This window comes from Cynocephalus volans, chromosome 4 (assembly GCF_027409185.1).
Source record: "Cynocephalus volans isolate mCynVol1 chromosome 4, mCynVol1.pri, whole genome shotgun sequence".
Taxonomy (NCBI): Eukaryota; Metazoa; Chordata; class Mammalia; order Dermoptera; family Cynocephalidae; genus Cynocephalus; species Cynocephalus volans.
In genome coordinates this window covers 22,281,699-22,300,061 of record NC_084463.1, presented here as the reverse complement: position 1 = coordinate 22,300,061, position 18,363 = coordinate 22,281,699, and the positions used below count along the sequence as shown (strand labels likewise).

The following is an 18,363-nucleotide window of genomic DNA, read 5'->3' as shown; positions in this document are numbered from 1 at the left end:
TTTTTTTGGTGTTTGTTCATTGTGGCAGGGGGTTTCATAGTCCACCGGTTTGAGACTAATGACTAACTAGGATGTTGCTGTGGTTGCCAATTTCGTATGGCTGCCTCCGTGACTGCTCAGTTGGCCTCTAGTGCCTTGTGTGTGTGGTTGCCTCGGGTCTTGGGCTTCTCCGGGGAGCCACCTTTCTGGTCTGCTTGGACTCTGCTGGGCTGGTGGATCATGTAGCACAGGGTGTGTGATCTCTGTTGAGCTTTCACTTCCTGTGCAGGACTTCTCCCTGTTCCGTGTGCTCTGGCCCAGGCTGTTAGATCGTGCAGTGGCGACCCCACCGGGTGTGTGGTTTCTGTCGAGTCTCCGCCTCCCTGGCCGCATGTCTCCCCACTCTGTGCGCACTGTGCTGGGCTGGGGCGTGTCTTCTGCACCCCTCGTCTATCAGCTGGGCCTTCAAGACCCTGCTCGGCACCGCCTCGCCCAGGAAGTCTACCAGGTTTCTGCTAGGCGCAGACGACCGGTCTCTCTGGGTGCCTTTGTAGCACTGTATAGATCTTTCTCGGGTCTTGTTCACCTTTGTCTCACCCCTGGTATAAACCGAGTCTAGCGCCCACCTGCAGCCTGCTCTCCAGCAGGTTCAAGCGGACCTGGGAACTCTCCTACCACACTATTCCCAACCAGAAATTCGTTAGGCTTTTTTCCAAACTGGTGGCCGCAGAGATGGTATCTGCCTCCCAGTAACAGGGAGTTTACCTGGGGCCGGAGTCCAGGGTGTGGTGGAGTGACAGTCGGCCCGCCCGTACTTCCTTGCCCTCCCGACACTGTATTTATTTATTTTTTTAACTCCCACTTATGAGTGAGGATATGCTGCATTTCTCTTTCTTATTTCACTTAACATAATTTTGTCTAAGTTCATACATGTTGCTGTGAATGGCAGAATGTCATTCCTTTTCATGATGGAGTAGTGTTCCATTGTGCACATATGCCACATATTCCTTTTCCAGTCATCCATTCATGAACATTGAGGTTGGTTCCAACTCTTAGCTATTGAAAATAGAGCTGTGATAAACAGGTATCCCTTCAACATGATGATTTCCATTCCTTTGTATATATACGCAGCAGTGGAATTGCTGGATCATATGGTAGTTCTACCTGTAGTTGTTTGAGAAACCTCCATATCATTTTCCACAATGGCTGCACCAATTTACAGTCCCACAAACAGCATAGGAGGGAATCCCCTTTCTTCATATTCTCACCAGCATTCCTTATTCTCTGTCTTTTTGATAATAGCCAGTCTAACTGGAGTGACGTTATATCTCAATGTGGTTTTGATTTGCATTTCCTTGATGCTTAGTGACGTTGAGCATTTTTTCATGTGTCTGATGGCCATTTGTGTATCTTCCTTTGAGAAATGCCTATTAAGCTCCTTTGCCCATTTTTAAATCAGGTTAATTGGCTTTTTTTATTGTTAAGTTGTTCAGGTTTCTTGTATATTCTGCATATTAATCCCTTGTCAGATGTATAGTTTGCAAATATTTTCTCCCATTCCATAGGTCGTCTTTTCATTCTGTTGATTGTTTCCTTTGCTGTGCAGAAGCTTTATAGTTTGATATAATCTCATTTGTTTATTTTTTCTTTTGTTGCCTCTGCTTTTGGAGTCTTATTCCTAAAGTCTTTGTCCAGTCCTGTTTCCTGGAGTGTTTCCCCTATGTTTTCCTTTAGTAATTTTATGGTTTGGAGTCTTATATTTAAATCTTTAATCCATTTTGAGTTGATTTTGGTATATGGTGACAGATACAGGTCCAACCATATTCTTCTGCATATGGATGTCCAATTTTCCCAGCACCATTTATTGAAGAGGCAGTCTTTTTCCCAATGTATGTTCTTGTTGCCTTTGTCAAAGATTTATTAGCTGTAAGTATATGGGTTGATTCCCGGGTTTTCTATTCTGTTCCATTGATCTGAGTGTCTGTTTTTATGCCAGTACCATGCTGTTTTGGTTATAACAGCTTTGTAATATAATTTGAAGCTGGTAGTGTTATGCCTCTGGCTTTGTGTTTTTTTGTTTGTTTGTTTGTTTTTTGCTCAGGATTGCTTGGCTATTCAGGGTCTTTTGTTGTTCCACATGAATGTTAGGATTGCTTTTTCTGTTTCTGTGAAGAATGTCACTGATATTTTGATGGGGATTGCATTGAATCTGTAGATCGCTTTGAGTAGAATGGACATTTTCACAATGTTAATTCTTTCCATCCAAGAGAATGGTATGTCTTTCCACCTTTTTGTATCCTCTTTAATTTCTTTCAGTAGTGTTTTGTAGTTTTCATTGTAGAGATCTTTTACCTCCTTGGCTAAATTGATTCCTAGGTATTTTATTTATTTATTTATTTATTTTGGTGACTATTGTAAATGGCCTAGCTTCCTTGATTTCTTTTTCTTTTAGTTCATTGTTGGAATATTAGAATGCTGTTTATTTTTGTGTGTTGGTTTTGTATTCTGCAAATTTACTGAGGTTGTTAATCAGCTCTAAGAGGTTTTTGGTAGAGACTTTAGGTTTTTCTATATATAGGACCATGTCATCTGGAAACAGGGACAGTTTGACTTCATCTTTTTCAGTCTGGATGCCCTTTATTTCTTTCTCTTGCCTGATTGCTCTGACTAGTACTTCCAATGTTATGTTAAATAGAAGTAGTGATAGTAGGCATCCTTGTCTTGCTCCTGTTCTTAAGGGAAAAACTTTCAGATTTTCCTCATTCAGAGTGATATTAGCAGTGGGGTTGCTATATATGGCTTCTATTGTGTTGAGAAATTTTCCTTCTATACCTAATTTTCTGAGAATCTTTATGATGAAGTGATGTTGAATTTTGTCAAATGCTTTTTCTGTATGTATTAATATAAACATATAGTTATTGTCCTTGATTTTTGTTGATGTGGTATATCACATTTATTGACATATATGTTAAACCATTCTAGTATCATTTGCATGAATTACACTTAATCATGGTACATAATTTTTTTGATATGTTGCTGTATTCTGTTTGCTAATATTTTGTTGAAGATTTTTGTGTCTATGTTCTTAGAAGATATTGGTCTGAAATTTTCTTGTTTTCTTGTATCTTTGTCTGGTTTTAGTATCAGGGTGATGCTGGCCTCATAGAATGAGCTTGGGGGAATGTCCTCTGCTTCAATTTTTTGGAATAATTTGAAGAGAACTTGTTATTAATCGTTCTTTAAAGGTTTCGTAGAAATAAGCAGTTAAGTCATCTGGTCCTGAGCTTTTCTTTGTGGGAAGATTTCTGACTACTGCTTTCAATCTCATTGCTTGTTATTGGTCTGTTCAGGTTTCCTGCTTCTTCTTGGTTCAGTCTTGGTAGTTTGTATGTGTCCAGAAATTTTCCATTTCCTCCAGGTTTTCAAATTTGTTGGTATATAGTTGTTTATAATAGTCTCATGATTCTTTGTTTTGGTAAGGTATCAGTTGTAATCTTTCCTTTTTCATTTCTGATTTTTGTTATTTAGGTCTTTTCTCTTCTTTTGTTAGTTAACCTAGCTAAGGGTTTGTTTATTTTGCTTATCCTCTCAAAAACCAACTTTTTGTTCATTGATCTTTTGTATCATTTTGGGGGGTCTCTATTTCATTTAGTTCTATTCTGATCTTCATTATTTCTTTCTGTCTGCTAATTTTTGGATTGGATTGTTCTTTTTCTAGTTTTTTGATGAGTAGCATTAGGTTGTTTATCTGAAATCTTTCTGTTCTTTTCATGTGAGTGTTTATTGCAATAAACTTCCCTCTTAGTACTGCTTTTGATGTATCCCACATGTTTTGGTATGAAGTGACTTTGTTTTCACTAGATTCAATAAATTTTTTGATTCCTGTTTAATTTCTTCTTGGACCCGTAAGTCATTTAGGAGCATGTTGTTTAATTTCCATGTGTTTGAGCAGTTTCCAGAGTTTCATTTGTTATTGATTCCCAGTTTTAATACAGTGTGTTCCAAAATTATACTTGAAGTAGTCTCATTTTTAAAAAATTTGAGACTTGATTTGTGACCTAGCATGTGGTCTATCCTGGAGAATATTCCATGTGCTGATGAGAATAATCTATATTCTGTAGTTGTTGGATGAAATGTTCTGTAGATATCCGCCAAGTTCAATTGGTCTAAAGCGTAGTTTAAATCATGTATTTCTCTGTTGATTTGTTGCCTAGATGATCTGTCCAATGCTAAGAGAGGGGTTTTCAGGTCCCTGGCTATTATATCAGGATCTATGTCTTTCTTTAGGTCTAATCGTGTTTGCTTTATATGTCTGGGTGCTCTGATGTTGGATGCATATGTATTTATGGTTGTTATGTCTTTTTGCTAGATAGATCCCTTTATCGTTACATAGTGGCTTTCTTTGTCTCTTTTTAAGCTTTTTAGATTAGAGTCTATTTTATCTGATATAAGAATAGCTACTCTTGCTCATCATTTTTGGTTTCCCTTTGCATAGTATATCTTTTTCCATCCATTCAGTATTTGTCTCTGTGTTTCTTTACATATGAGGTGAGTTTCTTTTAGACAGCATGTAGTTGGGTCTAGCTTTTTAATCCAGTCAGTCAGTCTGTGTCTTTTGTGTGAGGAATTTAATCCATTTATATTTATACTTGTTATATTTTCTTACTCCTGACATTTAATTGCTTTTCTTATGGTTGATTCAAATATCTTTTGTTCCTTTCTTTTTCTTTTATTGTTTGTCTTCAGTGTTCATTGTTTTTTTGAGGTGATATGGTATACTTTCTCTTTCTCTTTTGCATATCTGCTATATCAGTGGTGTTCGTTCTTTCTTGTGCATTCATGGTAGTGATTACTGTTTTTTGGATTCCAGGTGCAGGATTCCCTCAAGGATTTCTTATAGAGCTAGCTCTGTGGTGGTGAACTCCCATGGCACTTATTTGTCTGGGAAATACACTATTTCCTCTTCATTTCTGAAGGATGGCCTTGCTGGATATAGTATTCTTGATTGGAAGATTTTTTTTTGTTTAGAATTTTGAATATATCATCCCATTCTCTTCTGGCTGTAGGTTTTCTGCTAAGAAATCTGCTGTTAATCTGATGGGGACTCCCTTATAGATAACTTGATGCTTTTCTCTTGCTGTTTTTACGATTCTCTCTTTGTCTTTGTCTTTTGACAGTTTGACTACATGTGTCTAGGAGAGGACTTTTTCAGCTGAATCTGTTTGGGGATCTTTGAGCCTTCTGGATCTGAAGGTGTGTATCTCTCCCTGTATCTTGGAACTTTTCTGCTATTATTTCATTGAATACGTTTTCAGTGCCTTTTCCTTTCTCTTTCTCTTCTGGAACACTCATGATTCAGATATTTGTGTATTTAATGTTGTCTGCTTCCTCTCTTAGATTTTCTACATCTTAAAAATTCTTTCTTTCTTTCTTTTCCACTTGTGTTATTTCTAAAATACTGTCTTCTAGATCAAAAATTCTTTCTTCTGCTTGCTGTAGCTTGCTGCTTACATTCTCAATTGTAGTTTTTATTTTATTGTCTGAGTCTTTTCAGTTCCTGGAGTTCTGTTACATTCTTTTTTATGGTATTATCCCTTTGTAAATTCCTCCTTTGTGTCCTGAATTGTTTTTCTCATTTCATTGTATTTCTCATTTCTCATTTCATTATCTAACTGAGTCTTTTGTATCTCACTAAGGTTCTTTAAGATTGTTACTCGAATTCCTTTTCAGACTTTTCAAACATTTCCTGTTGTTTGGTGTCCCTTCATTGATGTCTAGTCATCTTGTGGAGTGGTTGCTTCTTCTATTACTCTGGAGTGACTTTTGAGGAGAGAGACTCCCTCCTGTAGATTTATTATATATTGCCCATTGGGTGAAGTGTTTTAGTTTTGGTTCCGGGTAGACTTAGTAGTTTCAGTAGTTCCAGGTAGACTCAGTTGTTCTGGGTTGATTCATTAGTTCTAAGTATATTCAGTATTTACAGGGGACACTGGCAGCTATGTCTGTGGCTAGGACAGTACATGCAGTGAGTGAGGGGGTGTATGGGCAGCAAGGGTAGCTAGGGCCACATAGGCAGCTGGACAGATCAGCCCACGCATGCAGCTGGGACCACACAGTAGACTCAATGTCTGGGGCTGCATGAGAAGCCAGGGCAGTTGGGGCTACTCAGGTGCCTTGATGGCTGGGTCCACACAGGCAGGTGGAGCCACACAGGTGACCATGAGGTTGGGGCCACATGGGAAGCTGGACAGCGGGGCCCAGGTGGACAGGTGGGGTTGCACTGGAGGCTGGGCATTTGGGGTCACCTGGGCAGGTGGGGCCATGCAGGTAGCTGGAAGGCTGGAGCTACACAGACAGCTGGCACCATGCAGGTGGCTGGGTAGGCTATGTGGGTATTTGGGCTGTGTGGTGGGGTGCACTGGGCAGGATGAACTCCTCTGTAGGGAGAAGGGCCATGGCCCTGGGACTAGATCATGGCACAAGCAACCACAGTGGTGGTGAGGGCAGGCTGGGGCAGGAGTAGGGGGAGCATTACTACTGTGAAGTGCTCAAGGCTGAACAGATTCTTTCCACCACATGGGAAAATTCCTCCTGACTGATCTTGGTGTCAGAGATATGGCAGTGGCTGAACACACAGTGGCTGAGGACCCTGTCCTCATCAAGCACAGGGTCCTCATCAAGCTCTTACTGCACCCCCACACTCTGTCACCAGTGCCCTCCCTCATACTTAGCTGTCTGTTCCTTGCTCTGGTCCCTTTCTGTGGGGAGATCACACACTGGGCACTTCTAGTCCACCCTCTCGCCTTCCCTCTCTAGTTTTGCTCTATTTTGAATGATTTTTCCTTTTCCAGGACATATTTGGATGTGGTTTGGAGGATTAAAAAACAAGCATCCAGAGTCCAGTGACTACTAATCTTCATACCCTTGCAACAAAGTTTTCAAAACTTTCAGTTCTTCAATGATTTATTCTTTAATAAGCTAAATTATCCCACTTACTGGAATAAATATAAGCTTATTTACTGGCTAAACAGAAATGCATTCAACAAATTTCATGACCAGCTTTTTTAATGGAATGTGGGATTTATAAAAATAGAATAAAATAAAAGGAGTGTGTTTAACACATAATGAGGATAATGACAATAATTACTTCTAATAATTAGCAAGAGTATTTTAAATTGATCAATGTTATGATAGTATGCTGTTTTTTCACATGCTTTGTATTCACTTCATCAGCTTTGTGATCCCTTATAAATCAATATATGAAATAGCTTTTTACATACCTTGTAAAGCTTGGAAAATAATGAAAATAATTTTACTCTTAAAATATTATTATAGGCTATTGTAGAAAGTGTAACTTTGATTTTATAACAGGTTATTTTATGCTAGATTTTTATTTAAAAACAGTCTCCAATTATTACATTGTTACTAAGGAAATGCACAATCCACTTTATTATATAGTTTTAGAAATGTACTGCTATTAGTCTTGGGTAACAAGTGGAAGGTTTCCAACAGAGTAAATCAGGAGGACATTCTAAGCATGGGAACCACAAAAGGAAATATGAAATGTCATAATGGAGAAAAAGGCACTGCAAATTTGAAGAATGGCAAGTGATATGGAGAACTGAATCATTGTATACATGGCAGGGAGGTTTGAGAGATTGTTGGAGTGGGTCAATGATAATAATTAATCATATCCCTCTTCCTACTCTGAGTACAGAATCAATTGAGAAATTAAACACAGAAGTCACACACACACAAAAAAAATACCAGCCTTATTACTGATGAAATTGATTAGATGACCTAGTCTCAATGTGCATCTACAGTCGACCCTTGTAATTCCCTGAATCACAGCACAAATTACATTCATGAAGCCAGGTCTAAACTGAGCTGGACAACAGTTGTTCCTCCCTACAAAGGAGAGAGGTTTCAAATGGAAGACAGGAGTGGTGGTCTTGAGAATGTGCCTATCCTAACTAGAAAATGGGAAGAGGGGCTGCAGGAAGGAGTCTGAGCCACCCTGAGCCACAAGTTCATCTTCCACATTTCTCATCAGTCCTGTAAACCACTCCTCTCCCTTGGAGTGGAGTGGGGCGCATATGGGAGAGGAGAAGGGACTGCTTTTTTATTTACCTGCTGGGCCATAGAGGATCCTCCCCATTTAGGGAATGTGAGATAAGAAGCATAACTGAGGCTACAATCGTGGTTTGGGCCCAGATAGGTTGTTATCACAGAGTTTAGACTTGACATAGACAATGATGCGCAAGGCAGGAGAGTGTCAATATCATCAGACTTGTCTTTTGACTTTTGGAAGGAGAAGGATGAGACTGAAACCTGAACTAATGTGGTGGGAGGGATATGCAGAATTTTACACCTAAGGGGAAATCAAAGGAAAAGCTACTATTAGAATTTAGAAAAGAAATTCAGGACTCTCAGATAAAAACATCACTGTTAAAGAGCTCTTTGAAAAGAAGGAAACAATTCTTTCCGTGAAGCAAACAGAAACATTTTACATCTTTCCACTGACCTTAAAGCTTTTAGCGTAACCAATGTAGTCATTAAAAATTATAATTTATATATACATATATTTTTAATCACACAGAGAGCTGTTTACAACATGTTACAGAATAAAAATAAAATTACCCAATGTAACTTAATATGATGACATCTTTGTATGTATATACATACGTACTTTTTTGCAAACTGGCCCAAGCCATCACAACTACACACACATATACACAGAAAAATATTCTGAAAGAACATACCCCACAATGCTAAGAGTGGTTAATCGTTAGGTCGTGGAATCATGAAATTTTTTTAAAGCTTCTGCTTATCTTTACATATTCCTTATCTCACATATTCCTACATTAGTCAAGCATCGTTTTTGCAAATTTAAGAAAAATTATTTTTAAAAATCAAATTAAACACTGCATAATTTCAGTATTTTAAGGTCTCATTACGGATTTGTTCAACATGTATTTCGCACCTTCTGTGTCTGCCAGGCATTAAGCTCCCCGCTTGTGTTAGATCACCTGGCTGAGGTTCGAATATAACCTCAAACATTTTCTAAATACATTATGGCACAATCCACATAATAGTAGTTCAGTAGGTCTCACATATGGGTTATATTACTGACTCTATTAGCTCAGTTCATTAAATAAGGAGGAAAGTCTTTAGTGTCTTTCTCTTGACATATGTTTCTAAATGAGAGTGAACGTAGAGACTTGTTCAGCTCAAAGGCGGTAAGAATTTGGACGTTGTACAAGGTGAATATATATGCATCCGTGTGCTCCTCCCTGCACTCCCAGATTGAGCCTTCTGGAAGGCAGCTAGTGTTAAGAGTGTGGGCAGCTCTAGAGTCATACAGTCTAAATTCAAGTCTTCACTCCACCATTTGCTATCCGTGCAATCTTAGGCAAGCTCCTTAACATTTTTAAGCCTCAGTTTACTCATCTATAAAACAGGGATAATTAACTCATACAGTTGCAGGAAGATTAAACAAAAACTTGTATGGAAAGTCCATAAGATCCAGTAAAGTCTCAACAATGTTTTTGTTAGGGTTTGAGGAACATGAGTCCCTTGATTTATTCTCAAATCATGGCAGCCTGGAAAGTTAAGAAAAGGGGAGTGGGAGGATTTTGCAAAACACAACATAAGTGAAGGGAGCAAATGGAGCAAGCAGGCACATCTTTAAGGAGACCAGACAATGTGTGCACAGTCAAATCATGTAGACAGAAGTCTCGGGCATTTTTCCTCCCACTTTGGACCTTTTCATGTGGTCCCACCAGTCACTGATAGGAACCTGAGGAAACTGTCGTGTAAAAAGCAGTGAGAAGGGGCCACAGATGGTCCTTAGCAATCATTGTCTGTGGTGGCAGAGGACTGGCCCATTCACAAACAGCAAATATATCATTTGCATGTAAACAGGTACACTCAGAGGGACAGATACATAAATTAGTATTTTACAAACATGAATATTCTCCCGTTAAAAATCTGCTTACAGAATCGCATTAAACACAGCTCATTCCTCCTAGCACTCAAATCTTAGCTTTAAATACCATTCATTTCTAAACAGAACCAGTGCTGGGCAGAGAAAGTACAGGATGAGACTGAAGCTTACTGTTTTGCTAGAAAGCACTAAGGTGTTCAAAATCTAATGAAGATATATTAAAAGGACATAGGAGCCATTGCAAAGAGGCTCCCCCTGGCCAAATCAGGGACAAATTGAGCATCAAAATAAATAATGACAATAATGAATCATAACCCATTACGTAAAATTAGAATGCATGAGTCCATAATGATATAAATGAATAAATGAATGAGTGAGAATAAAAGGCTCTTTCTGACAGAGTGCCAACTAACAAAGAAGAATTGATGAACTTAGAAAATCTCCATTTTTCAGCTATCAAAGTAAAAATTGACTCAGGCAAGAATCACCAATGGCTGCTGAAAATTAATGTGTGAAAGTTTGAAAAGAAACAAAATATTTGCATAGTTTCAAAATATATCTCCACAATTTACTTTCAATTGCAAAGAGAAAAGTAGTAACCTTCCCCAAAAACTTACAAAGGAACTTGCACAGTTACAGAAACCTCTGTATTATCAAACGTCCCCAGAAGCAATTCTGGGAAGATAAAAAATATATTCATTTGTGAGCATCAAGAAAAAGAAAGATTTGTTCCAAGAAAGTAGTATTGAACCCTGCAAAGTCAGCAAAGAAGAATCAGGCTATGGTCTTGGTGATTTTTTTCTAAGTGTATTTATATTTTGAAAGCAAGCATTTGGGCAAGTACTCTGGGAAAATGGGAGCTTCTTATGAGTGATTTGTTTTTTTATACTACAAAAATTTTTTTATTCAGTGTGTTATCTCTGAGATATTAAAAATGGAGAGTACAAAATGAATGCCCAGTTATTGGTGTTTTGTAAAATTTTCTTAAAAGCCCTTTTCCAATTGAATAGAGATTTAGAGTTTAATTATTTTATGTAATGCCACACATTCTACCATAAAAAGGAGTGGAAAATTGGGGTTTACAAATCGAAGGGAAGGTCTGGTTTCTACTACAACCACCAGATGGCATAAGCCTAAAGTTGGTGATCACAAGTAAACAGGAAGAATGTACTCAGGGGATCAGGTGATAGAATATTGGAGCCAACATATGTCCATCCATGTGCTGAAAGAGAAGAATGTGCAGCCAGAAAAATGAGAACAGGAAAACCCCTTTACTAAGTCAGCTTCTAAAACTGCTAGACACTCCATTCTTGCACCCCAAAAATATCTGCTAAACTCCTATTCTACACAGGCGCTGTGCTAGGTGTGGGGATATGTAGAAAGAAACACCAGGCACTCTGCTTGCACAAAACTTGCAGTCTAATTTGTGGTGGAAATGGATATGGAAAAGTAAGCAAAAAACGGTCCCACTTTGTGACCAGCCCTTACTAGATTAAGTGCCGGATGCTGTGAAAACACAAAGAAGAGACATCGAAACCGAAGGAGGAAGAAGGATCATATTCCAGAAATACGCTTCCCAGTGGATCACCACAAAGGCAAAGGCTCCAGAGTGTCTTCCTTCCTCTGATGAAACAGATTGCCAGAAATAAGATCAAACCTACAAAAAGCCATTTAAGAAATAAGAGGAGTATATAAAAAAAGAAAAGAAGGAAGAAAACATTTACAATTTTGCTTCCTCCTTTTATTTACCTGTCCAGACACCACAAATAGTTGATGAAATAAAGGAGAGAAAAAAAGACGTAGACAGGAGGAGACAAAATACAAGCACCATCATTAACAAAATTAAAGGCAATAAACTTCCATGAGTGGCCCTGTTACTAGTACAGAATCTGGCCAAGAGTAGATTGTCCAAATATGTGTATTCTGCTAGCGAGAGTGCAGATCGAAATAAACTTCTAAGGACTTTTGCAATAAAATTCAAGAATCTGGTATAATTCAATAATTCTCTGTCTAGGAATTTATCTTAAGTAGGGGGGAATTCAAAGATACACTGAATAAGTGCATTAAACAAGCATTATTTATAATTCAGAAAAATGAAAATAACCTAATGTACAATAGTAGAAAATTAATAATTACATATAATACATCTACATTGTAGAAATTTATACATTCATAAAAACTCTAGTTGAACTAAATGTCCATCGATGGATGATTGGATAAGGAAACTGTGGTATATATACACTATGGAATACTACTCTGCCATAAAAAAGAATGAAATACTCCCATTTGCAACAACATGGATGAGCCTGGAGAAACTTATGAGAGAACATTCCTTGGGCTACAAAGTGGAGTGGAGGGGGCGGGGGGGGAGGTTGGGGATAATTGGGTGGGGGACACGGGGTACAAATGCAATTTGTGGTAATGGGTATGCTGCCAGTAATAAATCTGGGCCTCACATCATGGGCATGAGGGGCAACAATCAGCCTTGTATCTCATGAATATTCATAACTAATAAAAAAATCTAGTTGAAGGCAAGAGATCATAAAAACAAATTCTTGCTGTGAGTGGTATCTTTCCTGGGTTGCACGCTTCTGTAGCTAGAGCTAAGGTTTCCTTGTTTACACAGCATTCCTTCCTCTCTCCTTCTTTTTTACTGATGATCACCCTTCATATACATCTTTTCTGCTTTATTTTTCATTTTTTCATCCTAGCAACAACCCCTAACTCCATCCTCTTCTAATTAGTGTTCATCAGCAGATATATTTTAAAGCAGCATTTTATGACTTTGAAACAAGGAAAAGATTGTGCATATGTATGTGCAGGCACACACACTCGCACATGCAATGCCTGTCTAAAAATATACAACTAACAAGCAACAGTGACGGATCCTGGAGGACAGGAGCACCAGAAAGCTGGAGTAAAGGGAGACTTCCTTTCACTGGTTATTCTTTGGTAATAACTTTAAGTACCATGAACATTGTCTTAGTTTGTTTGGCCTACTGTAACAAAAACCATAGACTGGGTGGCTTATAAAAAGCAGTTTATTTCTCGCAGATCTGGAGGCTAGAAAATCCAAGATCAAAGCACCAGCAGATTCAGCATCTGGTGAGGATCTGCTTTCTGGTTCATTGATGGCATCTTCTTGCTGTGTCTTTACATGGTGCAAGAGAGGAGAGGTCTCTCTCAAACCTCTTTTTATAAGGACACTGACCCCATTCATGAGGACTCCACCGTCATGACCTAATCACCTCCCAAAGGCCCCACCTCCTGATCCCAGGGGGGGATTTTAACAAATGAACTGGGCGGGGGGGGGGGGGGGCGGGTGGTAACACAAATATTCAATCTATAACAAACAAGTATCATCCAGTCAGTATATAAATAAATATGTATCGTAAATGGAACGTAGAAATAATCTGGTAGATCGTGATCTTTTCCGTATAAGCAAGCCTGGCCCCAGAAAGAAGAAACAGTTGTCCCAAGATCACACAATAATTTAGTGGAAATGCTGATACTAGGAGGAAGAGTATCTAGCAGAGCACCTGGCATTTAATTCTCTTAACAACCCTACCATAAAGATTTTTAAAAATAAAGACACTGCTGCTCAAAGACAAAGGGCAAAATGATATACCCATCCAAACTTCATTTTTCCAAATAGAGAAGAATGTTTTTGAAGAGAGCCTCATAAGTCAAAACATTTTACAGCATTTCACATACTGTTGCTTTGCCAAAAAATGAATACCATTTATAATTTTCTTTTAAGCCAGAAGGCAACTCTACCTCCTTTCACACAGTACCATCCACCTGTGGATTTCCGAGTCTGAGCTGTGCCAACCTTCCATTCTTTACTGGAAGGCACATCAGTCAGGGTCCCAACAGAAAACAGATGATTCTCTCAAGTAACTGAAAAACATATTGATGGAACTGTGTGCACTTGTTTAGGCAAAAGAGTCGTTGAGAGAAACCACAAAGGACGGTCAGGCAGGACCTTGGGGTAGCAGCAGCAGGGAGTTGTTACCATCCCTTGGCATGAGGAAGCAAGGCAGGGAGCAGCTACTGTAAACCAGTAGGGAATGCGGCATTCAGTTACTGCCACTGGATCCCAGTGTGGAGGAAGTCACTGTGACATCCTCCTGCCCTCTGATTTCCTCTGCTGATGCTGCCATTGGCCTAGCCCAACCAGCAACCAGAAGGCAAGGGAGCCCATTAGGGAATGCCTCCCAGGACTTGGAGAGAGCTGCCAAGGGTAAGAAAGTTGGCTTGAAAAGGTATGCAGAAAATACCCCACATAGTCCCTGCTGCCTGCAGTGCCAGAACATTCAGTGGGCATTTTCTCTGCTGCATGGTGCTAACTTGATCACTGACTTGTAACACAAGGCTTTCTATGGTTCTGAAATATTCTCCAGACCCTGAGCTGACCACCCTGAGCTACAGATTTTTCCACCCTGGCTTTAATAGCACGACTCGAAAACAGAGAAATGATTGTGTGTAAAATAATTCACAAGTTCCATCCTTTGTAACCTTGACATTTTCTGTAAGTTCTTCCACCCAGCATTACCAAAGCCTTTAAAGTCTGAGTCCCCAAAGCTCCACACCACTGTCTCTGGGTCCTAACACACTTCCTGTGCACATTCTGCAAACTTCTTCATGAATTTCTCTGGTCATTTAGCCAAGACCATCTCAACAGAATCCGATACCTCCTACCTTCTTGCAAAAATGTGATATTTAAAATTAGCTCTTGAAAAGTTGCATGAAATTTCTGTAGACAGAACCACATTTTAACATCCTAGGCCAGCTCACATTTGCAATGAAATTTTCCAGGGCCTGAGGGAGGAAGAAAGTAAGCCATCATGGGAAACAACCAGTGTTAGACATAAAGAGGCTTGATTCTGGTTGCAGCTCTGCAGATCTGCAGAGCAGATGAACGACCTCAGGGAAGGTACATAAACCTATGTCTAGTCTCAGAAATATGAGGGAATTGAACTGATTGACCCTCAAGACCCACTAAATGTGACTATCTTATTGTTTTAAGAATCTCTGTAAATTAAAGAATCTTTAAAATGGGAAGGAACCTGTTCGAACCTGTTTGAGAAAGAATTAAAACTTCCCCATGTAAACAACAAAACCTGAATCACCTTTGGGCGAACAGAAGTTCCTTTCCTAAGTATTGCCCCTTTCTCAGGAGAACAAACGTCTGCTCAAGGTTTTCCTCAGAGCAACTTTGACATCCTTGTTCCTCAGGCTGTAGATCAATGGGTTGAGCATGGGCACCACAATGGTATAAAACAAGGAGGACACTTCCCCTGGTTTATTGGCAAAAGGGAAGATGGTTTGAGATACACGAATGCCCCTGACCCAAAGAAAAGAGAAACCGCGATGATGTGGGAGCTGCAGGTGCTGAAAGCTTTGGACCTGCCCTCGGTGGAACGAATGCGGAGGACGCTGGAGAGGATGAGGGCGTAAGAAATGAAGATGGTGACTGTGGGCACACCAATGTCAATGCCCACCACAACAAAAACGACCAGCTCGTTCACATAGGTGCTCGTGCAAGAGCGCTCCAGAAGGGGAAGGATGTCACACATGTAGTGGTTGACAAGGTTATCGGCACAGAAGGTCAGTCTCACCATGCATGCTGTGTGGGCCATGGCCCCAGCAAACCCCATCCCATAGACACCCAACAAAAGGAGCAAACACACCTGGGGAGACATGGTGACCGTGTACACCAGTGGGTTACAGATGGCGACATAGCGGTCATATGCCATGGCTGACAGGATGAAGGACTCAGAGACCACAAAGAAAAGAAAGAAGAAGAGCTGAGTCATACACCCGGCATAGGAGACGATGTTCTTCTCTGAAACGAAACTCATCAGCATCTTGGGGGTGATAACGGTGGAATAGCAGAAATCTACGAAGGACAAGTTGAAGAGGAAAAAGTACATGGGAACGTGCAGGTGAGAGTTGAGCCCGATCAGGGTTATCAAGCCCAGGTTCCCCACCACGGTGACCGTGTAGAAACCTAGAAACAGGAAGAAGAGGGGCACCTGGAGTCCCGGCTGGTCGGTCAAGCCTGTGAGGATAAACTCTGTCACCGAGGAGGAGTTCTCTGCAGCCATTCTCATTTAAGGCATTCTGTGAGGCCAAGAGGAAAGAGCCACTCAGAGACAAAGACCACTGCTGCCTCCCGTCACCTCCCCTGTTCCCAAGAACTGGCTGCACACAGATGCCCAGAGAGACAGGGAACTTCAGCAGAAGGGCCTTCCTGATGCCAGGGTAGCCGCTCTCCCTCTCTGGCCTCCGCCTCGCAGGCACCCTCTGGAAGATGCACCTGCCACTGCGGTGAGGGCAGGCGCTGCTGGGAGGAAGGGCCCCAGGGATCAGCAGAGGAGACCCTCAGATCTTTATTTTGGTCCCTTTAGTGTGTCCTTCTACCTCTGTTTCTGCTTGAGTTTACAGAAACTGGGGCCAGTCTCTGGCAGGTATCCTCTCAGAGGTGCCTGGAATGTCCACCTCATGGTCTTCCTGGATGGAGCAGAGGGGTGAGGTGGCCTTTCCCAGAGCTTTAATACACAAGACTGGGACTAAGGAAAAGCTCAGCCCAGATTCAGCCACTCACCCTCCTTCAGCCTGGTGCTTCAGTCTGTTCCTGTTGGTTCTGGCTCGTATCCTCCTTCATTCAGACACACAGATGAAGGACTGAGCCCAGACCCCTCCCTTCCCTCTCCTGGTTGGAGTATCAGAGGCTGGGCTGCCTGAGAGCTCTTTGTGAGCTAGAGACCATGATGTCTAACCGAGGCTTGGCCCGAGGCTTTTCTCCAGCCTCCTTGACTGTCCTCAATGCCAGCCAGTGACAGGAGACTGAGCAGTCCTTTTTCTGAGTTAGGAGGGCTGGGGACCTGATTAGAAGCAGAAAGACAGAAGTTCCCCTGGGATCACAGCCCTAGGTATTAATTCTAAAAGGAAGGAACTTTTGCTTATACCCTTGATAATATTTGAATGAGCTTTTGGAAACTTAAAGTATTTGTTCAATTAACACCTGCTCAGTAATATTCAAAGCATTGTGCAAAAATAGTAATTTACCATTTATTTAGCACTTGGTGTATAGCCAGCACTCTTTCTGTCCCAGCGCTTATGTACTGGCCCCAGCCTGCCAGGATCCCGTGCCATTTTAAATATGGTACTTCATTTTAGTTTGCACCCAAATCCTATCACCCGGGTTTTATAACCACTGTTTTAGACATAAAGTCATTCCCCACATGTTAAATTACAAAGGCCTTATTAAAGCTAGGTCCATTTTACTCCAAATCTGGTGTTCTTAACAATCATGTTTAGTATCTCTCTGTGGGAGATTTTAAAAAGTGTGTAATTCAGAGTCCTTGCCTTCAAGACTCTGATCATCTTGAAAAAAACAAGATAAAACATGCCTAACTAAACATACAAAAGAACATGCTAAGATTGAGAAAAGGTAAAAATAAAACACCGGGCCAGTTTGGAGGAGGGCGTGCAACAGAGCACGCATATTGCACTTCATCACAGGAATGGCACAGTACCCAGGCCAGGGGAGAAACCAACCTGTCTGCTCTGGAATTTTCAGCTTGACAGTAAAGAACAATTCCAGTTTTTAAGAACAGTGTTTTCCAAAATTTCTGAATTGCTGGAATTCTCCCTCATGGCCTGTCCTCCCTTCTGGCTCCTTCCAGTACTGCTCTCAGCTCTCCTCAACTCCCAGCATGCTCACTCTGAGCCTGAGGGCCTTGCAGCTCGATTCCCCTCCACTCCACCAGACATCATTTCCCTGTTTGGCTTGCTTATCTCTTTTCCCCTCTCTTGTGACAAAAGTTGCCCCTACAGTGTCCCGGTCTCTCAGAGCCTTGCTGGCGTTCCGTGACAGCTAATTCTCACTCTTGGGGCCTCACAGATTTGAAGCAATGTTTAAAAACCAGCTAATCTGGGGGTTCATAAACGTGGCTGTATAATTGAATTTCACAATTGTAAGCTCAGAATCTCCAGGATTGGGACTTCATGGTCCATATTTCTCTTCTAAGTCTCCCCCTGGAGGTCTGGATATTTATTCAGGTTTGGGATTCACTGATCTAATCCTCCCACCCTATATTTTCCAGATAGAAAAATTGAGGCCCAACCAGTCTCAGAATTGGTCAGTGGTAGAGCCCAGAATAAAATTTGGGTCTCCAACCTCTCCAGTTGCTTTGCCTGGAAGAAGCTCACCTTCTTTAGTTTGGCTGAAATGAAAAGTACAAGTAAGGAACATAGTTGGGCATCAGGCCTAGAACAGCACGTGAGGGTCAGACTGGGGAGAGACTTGAATGCCACAGCAGGAAATGTGCATGCAATGTGAACCCATAGAGTATATGGAACAGGAGAGTGACGTGGGCAGAGTCTTGCTGAGGGAGACCAGTTAGCCTAAGGGGCTACCAGGGGTCAAT

The 18,363-nt window shown here is 40.8% G+C and overlaps 1 protein-coding gene across 1 annotated transcript; it reads right to left on the bottom strand.

Moving 5' to 3' along the window:
• Window positions 1-15,100: 15,100 nt before the first annotated feature.
• Window positions 15,101-16,035, bottom strand: LOC134374884 (olfactory receptor 8B8-like). The gene is given in 2 exon segments (XM_063092968.1): window positions 15,101-15,241; window positions 15,244-16,035. Coding segments are annotated over 2 exon segments (933 nt in total).
• Window positions 16,036-18,363: the final 2,328 nt, after the last annotated feature.